This window comes from Anopheles coluzzii, chromosome 3 (genome assembly GCF_943734685.1).
Source record: "Anopheles coluzzii chromosome 3, AcolN3, whole genome shotgun sequence".
NCBI lineage: Eukaryota > Metazoa > Arthropoda > Insecta > Diptera > Culicidae > Anopheles > Anopheles coluzzii.
This window is the reverse complement of record NC_064671.1, coordinates 50014309-50027602: the sequence shown is the minus strand read 5'-3', so window position 1 is coordinate 50027602 and position 13294 is coordinate 50014309. Positions and strand designations below refer to the sequence as shown.

The 13294-nt window shown below is 38.7% G+C and overlaps 1 protein-coding gene across 4 annotated transcripts in view; it reads left to right on the top strand.

The window, feature by feature from the left end:
• Nucleotides 1–13294, top strand: part of LOC120954616 (protein sax-3-like) — a 51348-nt gene extending 38054 nt beyond the window's left edge. For all 4 annotated transcript variants that reach the window (XM_040374698.2, XM_040374697.2, XM_040374696.2 and 1 more), the window contains exons 4-12: nucleotides 97–199; nucleotides 5025–5309; nucleotides 5393–5665; nucleotides 5752–7029; nucleotides 7103–7198; nucleotides 7277–7517; nucleotides 7671–7831; nucleotides 8612–8789; nucleotides 10289–13294. In XM_040374698.2, coding sequence (XP_040230632.2) covers nucleotides 97–199; nucleotides 5025–5309; nucleotides 5393–5665; nucleotides 5752–7029; nucleotides 7103–7198; nucleotides 7277–7517; nucleotides 7671–7831; nucleotides 8612–8789; nucleotides 10289–11687 — 4014 coding nt within the window. In that variant the 3' untranslated portion in view covers nucleotides 11688–13294. The remainder of the gene's footprint in view (nucleotides 1–96; nucleotides 200–5024; nucleotides 5310–5392; nucleotides 5666–5751; nucleotides 7030–7102; nucleotides 7199–7276; nucleotides 7518–7670; nucleotides 7832–8611; nucleotides 8790–10288) is intronic.

The following is a 13294-nucleotide window of genomic DNA, read 5'->3' as shown; positions in this document are numbered from 1 at the left end:
GGAGGAGTGTTGAGGGCTTTTCGGTGAAATTGTGTTCCTAATTCTACAATTTTCGTTTTTTTATGTGCCCAACTTTGCTTTCCTTCTTTCACTAAGGTTGTAAATTCGCGGAGAGAAAGCGACGCAGGGGTGTACTGGTGTGAGGCACGGAACGAGAACGGAATTGCCAGAAGTAGGAACGCTACCCTACAAGTAGCAGGTGAGTTGCTTCATTTCCCATTTCCTATTTTAAATTGTTTTGCACCTTTTCCCCAGTCCTGTTTCATTTTCGCCGCCAAGCGTACGTCAGAGCTTGGCCATTTTCCCATACCCAATAAAAAGTCATATTAGGTGGAGGTGGTTACTTGTGGAACTGTGAAGTCTAGTGGAATGGCAAGTAGGACATAAATTACTTAAAACGATCTGGTTGTCGAGGACGATCTGCCGACCCATGGGAGGCACAACGACAAAAAGAATATTAATTCAATGGTGGGAATAATGTTTTGGCTTTTTCTTCATACACTTACTTCTGACATTTGATCTGCGAGCAGTACTCGCAAAAGAATATATGCTTTACGGCTCACAATAGTTTAGCGGTGAATTTGGTTTCAATATATATTTTTTTAATTTAAAGAGGATACATCATTAAAAATAAATCTTACGTGTTACTCTAAAGCACGCTAATACACAGTAAAAACTCATTAAACGCTACTTGAACGTAAGGATGATTATAAAAACATGCAAGAAAAAAATTAAAGAATAATAAATACCAATTGTATGCTCATCACGAAATGTTAAAAGATCATAAAATAGAAAATCCAAGTCAATAATTTCTAGTATTGGGGCCCTTCACAATTCTATTCAGCTTTTTTATATGGAGTTTGACAGTTGACTGGAGGTTGAAATCATGTAAGCACTCCTTACAAATCCACACACAAAACTAGCCTGCGATTTTCAGTCTAGACTATTTCAGCCTCAAAGTTGGAATTAGATTCGAGTACCTGCTCGAAAAAATGGCTAAACAAGGTGGTGTTTTCATTTATTCTAAGGTACACCAAAGAGGTCAGATGGAGGAATCTAGAATCTAAGTGCATGTAGATCAGGTGGTCTCAAAGCCTGCGTTTTATAAAAAAATTGGAACGTCACTTTTTGACAGGATGGTTGAAAACTTTTGCTCAAACAGGTAATACGGTGGCTTAACGAATACACAAAACATTCTTAAAATTTTCATTCAGTAACAGAAACAACAAAAATCAACCTTCTAAATACATACACCTAAATACATACATAGATAGCTGCTCGAAAACTGCTATACAATGCAAACAGCTGACAGGCTGTAATTCCAGCCTACGAACTTAAAACGGAAAGAGCCCTATTACTAGGATTTAATTGTTTCATAACCGAAAACAATTGAGGTCTAGGATGACTTTTTTATATTTATTCTACATTACCTTGTTACCCATAGAAACCCTTGTTTAAGTTTATCTTCTTTTTAGTATACGCGGCCATGCAAGATTTACAAGCTTCTGAGAATAGTCAATATCATGTTTCTGAGGTTTATTAGTAACAAAGCAACTTAAGGTTTACAGTTAAATACTAATAGATCTTTCAGTTTTTTCGCCAATTATAGAAAGTTATAAAAATTCACGAAATATATTCTGCAATGTTATTGCAATATAGTGCGATGCATAACCGTTAAACATTGTTGAAAATATAAAATCAACCTATTCAAGCAGCAGAGAGTTAATTAAATAGCATAATAGACAATACAGCCGGTCTCGTAGTACAGTCGTCAACTCGTACGACTTAACAACATGCCTGTCATGGGTTCAATCCCCAAATAGACAGCGCCGCCATACGTAGGACTGACTATCCTGCTATGGGGGGGGGGAATCAATTAGTCACTGAAAGCCTAAGCCCACAAGTGGGTACAGGCAGGCCTTGACCGACATCGGTTGTTGAGCCAAAGAAGAAGAAGAAGAATAGACAATACAGAAGCCGATACAACGACGATCTATTCGAGGTATACGGTGATATCACTTGCAGCGCGTCAAACTCGCTAGGTTATAACTAGGCTCGCTAGACAGAGGAAGCGTGGTAGGCTCAAGTCAAAGTAGCAAGATGTCGTAGAGGCATTCGCCATTAAGGCCGTAATAACGGACTGGCAGACGGAAGACGTGAGACCATGAGCAGTCTCATTTGTGCAGCAATCCTTAAATGCTGGGATGTCATTGTATACAGTAATGTGCTATAAAAAAATCTATTAAATAACTGTTTAGATAAACATTCGAACGAATGTACCATTGTCAATCAATGTAATATTATTGGTACAACAAACAGACTATTTTGTAATAATCATTGTACTATTGTCCATAATAATATTGTCATTTTTGTCATTGTCATTGTCAAAGGCTGACAGACAAATTGGCATATGAACAACTCGTTTGATTATCATATGAACGATAGAATAACTATGTTTTTGAAAAAGTCATATTTTATCCATATTTTTACTCTTGTATATTAGAATTTATATCATCGAATTTTAGTTCAAATAAGTAAACTGTAGCTTACAATGAGAGCCTGATCAAATTTAAATTTATATATGAAGAACTCAGGCAATTATTCAATATTGTGAATGCTTTAATGTTTAATTTAATGTTCAATGCAAAGAGATTAAACTATACTGAATTTTGATTTCAATATATCTGATCTAGAGTCATTTCGATGTGGTTGTTTTGTTCATTCTAGCTGGCTTTATACCTCAGAGGAAGACGTGATGAAATAAATTTAATTAAAAATAGCAACAAGCCTTCATCGCCGGAAGCACATCAATTTATTATCCTTTCTCTGCAACAAAACGTAAAGATGAACCCTATGCAGGCAAATGTTGAATCGCTTAGAAACATACTTGTTGAGCACATCGATAGAAGTGGAAAAGGTGGTTCTATGTTGTTTTGTGAAATATTCTATGCACAGAGTGTGATCAAAGGTGTGATTTGCTTTTCATAACGTAGTTCAATGTTAATATATATAGTGGTTTCGATGACTTAGACTATGCATAAAAGAACACATTTAACTGTAAAAAACATAAATGCTCAATTTTATTCTCATTCTTTTTACTTTTACTCTCTACTTTTCGGAAATTTTGTATGTATAGTTGAAGAAACAATTTGCAATTTGAAAACGAGTGATGAAAAAAACTGATTGTTCGTAAAATCTACCTTCCCCTGTGCGGCTATAGTCGTCCTTTTGGTCGATCCTTTGCATTTATTATGGATGGATGTTGCTAGGATTTGAAAGTCAGTTATGTGTGCCAAAGATAATGCTGATAAAACCAGAGTAAGCGAGGTCCGCTCCATTCGTTAGCAACAGACCATCAATTTCACCAACTATGTATCCGATACAAATTTCTGCCTCGTTGATTGTCGTGTGCCGAGAGACAGACAACACTTGTTTAAATCAACTTGTATGGATGCTTGTAACAAACAAATGGGAAAAAGTCGTTTGAAATGTATCAAGATTCCAGTCACATACGTTTAGCTGTTCCTTTGCTGTAGTATCGCAAGCTTTTATTTCAGTTTCTGATTCAGCCCAGCACATATAGTGATCATTTGTCATGATTTAAACTTTATGGGTGGTTTTAGGTATAGAGTGATTGTAAAACTGCGGTTTGATGAGGTTTTTGTTGTTCATACTATAACTTTATTGTGCCTAGGACATTGATGTGGGACTATATCTGAATGCAAGTTTTTTTTCCAACGCAGCTTCAAAGTGAGTTTTAGTTTATACAACACAATTTAACCATACCCGCACATAACTTAATGCAAAGAACCTTTCATCCTCTCAACCAGTCTGTCAGTCGCAATGAAGAAGACAAAAATAATTTCTTAAAACTTCAGGTCAACAAGAAAGCACCAAAAACAAAATAACAATGAAATTAAATCCTGCATAGCTAGCACTTTGAACGATTCATTTCAAAGGTAAAGCTTCTATAAAACTATTTGCGTTAGTTATGCTTCTAACAGCGCGACGTATTAGTGAACCGAAAGCGAAAAATAAAGAGGACATGGAGGGAAACAACCGACGAAGTGAAAAAGCACACAAAATACCTACGATAAAACCCAACTCAAAATGCCACTCACGGCAACATAAATGTCGGAGCAAAACACACAGAAATACACAAACAAGCTTAGGGACATAACGAATGGCACCAAAAATGCAAATAAAATTTCCATTTGCATCGCAGACGATCATAAAAACCGCTAGGTTGGTCAGATTTCGAATGTTTTGTTGGTGTTTTCCCATATTTTTTTTTTTGTATGTTTTAGGCAACGCCTAGGAATATTGGTCAGTTTTCCATTATGTTCTAACGCTTTTGTGACAGGTTGTCTAGAGTTTGCCTTTCGTTTTGCTCACTTCCATTATATGTCCGCCGTAGCAGTTCGTTGAGTAACCCATTGCAAGACCCTTGGTGGAGTCAGTATTCTGGTGCAAGTGTCAGGCCCTTCAACGCATGTATACGTTTGCGATTTTTCACGTTTGCTATTTTTTGGCTAAACTTCACCCAGAGCTGACTGACAGTTAACTGAAAATTGGTACAAAAATCAGTAAATAAATCAGAAAAAATCGTTTGAAAAACATTGGTCGTTCCGTTTACCAAAAGATTCCTGCTGGATTGTGTATAACTACGGCAAACTTATATCAAGTTCACTATTATTTAAACACTGTATTTTATTGACAGTAGGATGTTTGCATATTCCCATGGCAGTAGGATGTTTGTATATTCGGTTTGCGTTGTGAGTTTTCTCAAAATATGAACTTTCCATTAACTCTATAGATACTGACTCATAATATGAATAACGTGGTAATGAAAACGATGTGCAATTGTTCTGACAACAAATTTTATTGTTATTATGGATTTTATAAATTATTATTATTGTTTTTTTAATACATCAAACCCAGCCAGTAGCCTTAACAAATGTTTTTAGCATTTCACTACTATTTCTGTACTATTTTTATTGTGTCATTTGCTGTACATGTTATAGTATTGCGAGAAGAGTTTCGACTTGAGCCCCAGCATACACGCGTAGCACAGGGGGAAACAGTGCTACTAGAATGCGGCCCACCGAAAGGAATTCCGGAGCCGACGTTGTGGTGGCGAAAAAATGGTCAAAAACTAGAAGTTGAAGCTTCGAAACGCATTCGTATTGTCGATGGAGGTAATTTAGCAATTCAGGATGTACGCCAAACTGACGAAGGACAATACCAATGCATTGCAAAAAATTTGGTTGGCGTACGGGAATCAGCAACGGCTTTTCTCAAAGTTCATGGTAAGTTTTTTTAAACCACGTTCATATTATTGCGTTCGTTGGGTAGCTTCCGGATCGTTCAGCACATTCCTACATCGTTGCAGTAAAACCATTTCTGATACGAGGACCGCATGATCAAACTGTCGTCGAAGGTACGTCTGTAACATTTCAATGTCGAGTAGGTGGGGATCCGATGCCAGATGTACTATGGCGTCGATCGGCATCAGGAGGCAACATGCCATTAAATCGAGTGCATATCCTGGAGGACAGGAGTCTACGGTTGGAGGATGTAGTTCTGGATGATGAGGGAGAGTATAGCTGTGAGGCTGATAATGCTGTCGGAGCCATCTCAGCCACTGGCACATTGACCGTCCATTGTACGTATGAAGACATTCATAAATTATGAAAGGGTATTTTTTGTCCTAATGGCATAAACTACTACATTTTATTGCATGACTTTCAGCTCCTCCCCATCTTTCGATAAGACCAGTCCCACAGGTAGTAGAAGCACCGCACGATGTTTCGTTCGAATGTAAATCAGAAGGCAGACCAAAGCCAACTACATTTTGGTCCATAGAAGGTAACAGAACACTGATCTTTCCCGGCACGTCCATCGATCGATTCGAGACTACATACACACAGGAAAGTCTCACCGTCTTGACGCTTACTCAAACTACAAAATCTGATAACGGTCTTGTGATCGTTTGTAGTGCCGTAAACAGTGTCGGATCTGTCAGTGTTCGAGCCCGCTTGATGGTAGCTTCACAGGATGATCGACCCCCTCCAATCATTATTCTTGGTCCTACAAACCAAACTCTTCCCTCAAAGTCGACAGTATCGATGGCTTGCAATGCGGTTGGTAATCCTAATCCGTTCATTTCTTGGTACCTGGATGGTAATCCGGTCGTACCATCGGAACGAATTAATATAACGGAAAATGGAACGCTCTTATTACGAGAGCTTGAGAAAGGAACCGATCAAGGGCTCTACACGTGCGTAGCCAGCAGCCGCAGTGGGAAATCTACGTGGAGTGCGTTCCTGCGCGTTGAGTCACCCACGAATCCGAATGTTAACTTTTATCGGGCACCTGAACCATCCGAATTCCCAAGTGCCCCGGGAAAGCCCCAAATTGTTAACATTAGCAACAGCTCCATTACCATCTCTTGGCTGCCCAGCATCAAGTCCGGTGCTTCCGATATCAATGGTTACCTGATTGAAGTATTTTCAAGTGATATGGCCAAAGGGTGGACCACAGTCCCGTTCAAGGTTTCGTCCACGAGCTACAGTTATTCTCCGATTTCTCCAAACGTCAGTTACATTTTTATCGTTCGAGCAGAAAATGACCAGGGACTTGGTATTCCGAGCCTCATGTCCGATCCGGTTTCCATTGGAAGAGAATTCAATCATGGAGAAGACATCAATCTCAGTGAAGCGCAAGCAACACTTTCGTCAGGGCAGGTGGTCAACCTCCTTGAAGCTAATGCAACCGATGCTACCAGTGTGCGACTGGCGTGGGAGATTGTTAACGGGCAGTATGTGGAAGGGTTCTATATTTACTCGCGCAAGGTAAACTCCAACGGAACGTATCGCACTTTGACAGTTTTACATGGTGGGGGTGCTTCTGCTTGTACGATAAATGGATTAGAAAAGTTTACCGAGTATGAGTTTTTCCTTGTACCATTCTACAAAACAATCCAAGGACGTCCCTCGAATTCTAGATCAACGTGCACTTTAGAGGATGGTAAGATAAAGAGAAGCCAAAAACCGTGCACCTTTCAACAATTCTTCAATGGAATGTGTTACTTTTTTTTCAGTTCCGACGGCATCACCAGTAAATCTGGAAGCAGTTCTACTGAATACCTCAGCAGTTTACCTCAAGTGGGAACCGCCGAGTAACAGCACGATAAATGGTAATTGGTTATAACGTGAACTAAAACATATGTGTGTTAAAAATAACAATGAAAAAACTCGATTTGCATACTCATTAGGAAAATTGAAACACTATCACATCATCATCAGAGGTTACGACGTTCACAACATATCCAAAGTTCTTACCAATATGACTGTCGACGGAGAAGCACCAAAGTTACTGCTGGCTAATCTGTCTGCTGGTGTAACGTATTCTGTCAGTATTGCAGCGTCGACAAAGGTCGGAATTGGTCCATACAGCATTCCTTCGATTTTAAGGCTAGACCCTCACACTAGGCGGCTTGATCATGGGTACACAAGGTAGTATAGAAGAAGCGGCAAACTATTTCCCTACTATGCATGTTGCACCATACTTTGACAAGCGTGCATGTATGCTTCCTAAAGTTACACACTGCATTTACAGCTCAGCAAGTACATGAAACATGCAAATATTTCCATTTCTCTCTTCCACAGATATCCAATAAACCATGACTACTCACACGATATACTCACGCAAACATGGTTTATAATTCTGCTCGGTTCCATCATTGCCATTATCGTCTTTTTGTTCGGTGCCATCATTATTTTCCGCAGGATACAATTTATGAAACACAGCTCGTTGAACAATATGCACGGTGAGTTACAGTCAGCCAAATTGTCGTGTTGGAGTTTACTACATACATAATTCTGCAATGAATCGAGAATCTCTTTTTGAAATCCTTCAAATCACTACATGCCAAAATTAGTGATAATTTGGATAATAAGTAAATGCTTACAAATAGGGACAATGCACAAAACCAATTTTTTCATTTTTATATTCTCACTTTTTACTGCTTGAGGATTTAGTTTTCAACAAATGTTGATCGAATGGTTCAAAGGAACATTTTTATTAAAATTTCAGCCTATCATCAGTAAATAATAAATACAGTAAATACGCCAAGGAAAATGTAATCGTAAATCTCACGTCATACGATAAACAATTCAATAAGCAGGGCTGTTGTTTACTGCATAAGAGGACTCATCCATAAAAAAAAATAAAATAACAATAATAATCAACCAGCAGCATTTATTTTTCACATCATGTGCATGAGGGATGTGTTTAGTCACGAAACAATTTACCGTATCATGCTACATCGCGTTTTGTTGACTCAAATCATTTTACGTGCATTATTCGTGCAATAGCTTTGCCCTCGAATGGTTGGGGCTAAGTTTGAAATTATTCACAACTTTCAGAATCTCCGTACAATGAAAGCAATGAAATTTGTACCCATGCATGCATATGATAAGCAATGACTTTTAAGTGTTGTGCAGTGGGATACAATTAATCTGTTCTTGGCATATTATCACTATATCAGCACTATGCAAAACACTGTATCGTAAAAGAGAATGTTGTTAACACGTTTACATAATTTCAGGTAATCACGCTATCGGAACAGTCCGAAAGTTTCCTACTCTACCACTGAATCCTAATGGTGTGTGGATCGACCCGGGAGGTGGAGTTTGGCGACAAGCGAGTGACATTACTAAGGAAGTCATCACCGACTATGCTCAGGTTTCTGCCGCCCCAACACTTCCACTTCCAGATTATGAAAGGTAAGCATATTAATGAAAAAAAGTTTCAATTGCTTCAATATTTTCATGTATGTCAGAGTTTTGAACACAATCAGTTTAACTCTGTTGTATCTATAACATTGCTTCGTGTAAGCTCATTCCCCAAAAAAGGTTAAGTGCTTGCAAGGGCGCTCTCTAAACAATCTACTTAATTATGCCTAATTGTGTACATTCTAAACAAACGCCTTACCGCAAAGAGGTTGATGACAGTTTTGTGTAGCAATACTGTCGACGAGAGCTTCTGAAATAGTTTTCCAAACAATCAACAGGGCTTAAAAGCACACAACAACGACACATCTTCAACACTTTGTTCCATTTCCTTGCTCGTGTGTGGCGCCAGAAACTATGAGGGTAAAAGCAAACAAATACACAAAACTTCAGCATCATTAAAGGATACACGGCTCGTACCCACTTTGCCGGTCTAGGATAATGGGGATCACTTCAAAGGTTTAAGCCAGTAATGGAGTTCGTAAATTTTTGGCGGTTTACATTTCTCACTCGAAACTGCCGGAGAAAGCATTCGACGAAACTTTTCCCACAAATGATAGTGTCTGTTGTTTACCACCATTACGTTCTTGAACATCCGCGACAATGGTAAATATGCCTATCCCTTGGAAACTGGTTGCAATCTGTACGTGATGCTTCTAGCGTACGGTGATGTTAGCAAGAAGGTTACGGATGAAGTGTGCAAACTTGTGAATGAACATCTTCAAACAAATTTTTTTTTGTGGAACATCCACAGCACTCATGTCGCTAAGGAAATTACTGTATGCATGGCTAAAACTTTTTCCATTACGTATTTATTCAACACTTAGGCTGTTGTTTCAGTTGTATTACACTAAACGATGTAAGATAATTTGATGGAAATGTTTCCTTTCGGATTGAAATTTGAGATAATGGTCAATTTAAATAATTTTAAACGCCGTACTTTGCTGCTCGCATGTTGGATGTTTAGATGGTATTATATCAAAACATTATATAAAATTATATCAACACTTGATTAACAGATTCATTAGATTATTTTGTGACTGCAATCTTAAAGTATAACTACCGACTTTCATTTTCATGCGTTATATTTTGTTTAAATAAATTGCAAACCCGTCGGTAGAGAATTTCATTTCCGCACTTGGGATTGGGGATTGGGTACAAATTGCAAATATTTTTGGTAAATAATGCAGCGATGGAATGGGATGACCAAACAAAATAATAAAACATCATACAATAGCAAAATCGATAAAAGCATACATGCGTAAATGTTTGGCCACATCTGCCACACTGTGGAAAACTTTCAAAATGTATGAACAAATGCATTTTTTCCCTTTTTTGTGCTGTTCGCGCTAAGTGCACAAATTAAAATATATTTATGATACAACTACTAACAACGCAGTGTGCATCGTGAGACCGATTCGGGCTTTGCATATCTGTTTTTTCTTCCTCTCTTTTTCTTGCATTTTTATAATTAATTGCACCTTTACCCTCAGACTGTCCCCGCTGAATATGCCTGACTACGCGGAAGTGGCCGGGTGTTCATCATTCAAAAACGATCTGGGACAATCGGACCCTTGCTATGACAACTACGGGGCTTACGCTTCAACCACGCTGGTAGGCCGCTCGGTGCAACTGTACGCCCAAAACCAATTCGATGGCAAAAATGTCTACTCAGCGCCCACCGTTGTTACGGCCGCGGCAGCGTCCGGTGGATGTCACTACAATAATTTCATAAATCAACAACATCAACAGCGCCACCAGCAGCAACTGCAAGCCCAGTACGGTCTCCATGGACCCCAACAGATGCATGCTCAGATACAGTCGCAACCGCATCAGCAACAAATCGGTGTGCACGATAAAAGGGAGCGGGATGCTAACGGACGCCCGATCGGTGGTGGTGGTGGAGGTAGCATAAAAAGCCAGAAAATGAACATCATCGAAAATCGGATGGCCGACATGTTGAACAATTTGAATCAATGTTCATCGTCGGGCCCTACGGCAAGCTATAGCACCGGTGGTGGCATGGGCTCGTCGTACGGTGGCTCAACGGTAAGTAATCTCAACAGTGGAAGCCACTGTAGCCTACTTCCGGCGGGCCAACCGATGGCAGCCTCGTCGACGCTGACAATGGATGTGATGAACAGCATGTCTGGTAGTGCGCCGGGTAGCGGTGGTGCAATCGGTGGAGGTAGCAGCAGTGTACCCCATACACCGCTTTTTGGCACGATTAAACGAACGACCAAGTACAACAAAATAGGCTACAATAAGGATAATAAACTCAATTTTGGCGATAATGGCCGATCGGTCGAGCAGCCGTTGTTCGTCAAGTCCAAGTACGATGGTACCTGGTCGTCCGTGCCGAGCTCGGTCACGATGGCGTCAGCGGCCAGCAGCAACATGATTAATAATTCGCCATATCAACAGCAGCACCAGCAGCAACAGCAGCAACAGCAGCAACAGCAGCAACAGCAGCACCAGCAGCAGCAGCAGCATCTTCCAGTTCCGCCCCTTTCGAGCACCAATAGTATCCATCAACAGCAGCAGCTTTTGACAACAGTAGGCCCACCACACCCACCTCCTCCACAGCTTCCACCAATTCAACAAGCGCCTTCAGTAGTTCATCACTTTCCTTCGGGTCACCACCACCACTCAACTTCCGTTTCGTTGTTTCATGGTGGTAAAGAATCATCCCGATCGCCATCCCGCGTTTCGCCGACTACGCACGGTCTGCAAACAAATAATTTAGATAACCATCCACCGCAGGAGTGCAACAATGGAACCAACACAATCACTAATGGTCAGGAAGCTTCTATTGGTTTCTCTGGGAACGCAAATCATCCGTTGCAACAAACACATCAATTAACTGGAGACACCAATGTAGAGAATGTATAAATTTGAGTACTTCTGTTTGTAGTGCCATAAAATAGTGGAATTTTCTTTGATCCTAGCTGTCACCATTTTATACTCAGAGCAGTGAAATTTCTTTTGTTAAATTGAAACCTTATACTGTGTCATTTATGTTTTACTAAAACACACAAAAAGGAGTAAAATAACATTCAAACTAGGTTGTTTGAAGTACAAAATATTTTCAAAAATATTACCATAGATTTAATAGATTGACGATTATTTCAGTAATCATCATATTCCAGTAATATAACCAATTACCCACGAATCCATTCAAATTGAATTAAAATTAATTGATTATCAAAATTAAGTATGAATTATCACTAAATTGAACTTAATTTTTCATAACTTACTACACATTCAAAGTTGACCGATAAGATTTATAACGTACTTTGGCGAAACTGAAATAAAACTAGTAATATTAACAATACATAGTTACAATTACATTGCTCTGAGATAGAGAATTGGCATTTTGGAGATTATAATAACTTGTTTAGTTTATTTAATTTACATTATTGAAGAAGACTTTAAATCCACATAAAGCTTGTAAATATTGCAAATATATCTATCATACTATGTGCAATCTGACCAATGCTTGAGTATTTTCGATACATACATTCTTTTGGGGTTTTAAAATGTTTGTAGTTTTGCAACCCACTGGAACTAAAATCATGCCTCCTGATATAGTTTAAATAGCCTGCTAAAACTGAATAAAATAGGACATTTTCTCTTACAAACTCATGAAAGAACATCGCAACTATCAAACGATATATTTTCCCTACCAGCTTTCATAAAGATAAACAGTCAGTTGTGGATCGATGGTAGCGAAAACATTAAAAAGAAACATATCGAAACACACTTATCCTGGCCAACGCTTTGGCAGTTTGTTCGTTTGGCAGCGCGATGACCAAATTATTTAACTGGTGTACCTACCATGTTTAGCTAGTGTACATAGCTGCTGCTAATGCAATAGATTAGAACTGAATGAACTGTACTGAAATTACATAAAACGTTTTTTTAACCATTTCAACAAAAAACATAAATCTTTTGTTTAAATTTAAGGTTTAAAAATGTAATAGGAATGATTACAACGGTAAAGTATCCGCAATCATTCAGCAACCAAATAATGTTTTCGACTATTAGATATATTTTCGTTGTATTTTCTTTTCCAAAATATTGTAGCTCTCTTTAGGTTTACACATTTGATTTTAAGCAACGAAAATGAAATCAAATAGGAACACGAATTATGCCCCATCCTAATTCCATGACGATGAGTATATACCCTATAGTTATCAAAATGAAGCGAGTAAACAAAATCATTTGACTGATTATCGTAATTGACAAATGGGTCGTAGGTCATGAGACACACAAATAATTATCCTGCCGCTGCAACGCATTGCTATTATTATCTGATAGTTGTAGGGTAATTACTTCCACACGTGTTTTTGTTTCGTTTCAATATGGAGAAGAAGTGTAAACATAGGCAAAAGGAATGGATTGATCGATGGCGGATGAAAAGTACATATTAAGAGCCAGTCGAAATCGTAAAGAAAAGAGAAAGATGAATAAAAGAAAATGATGATATTTTGAACGAA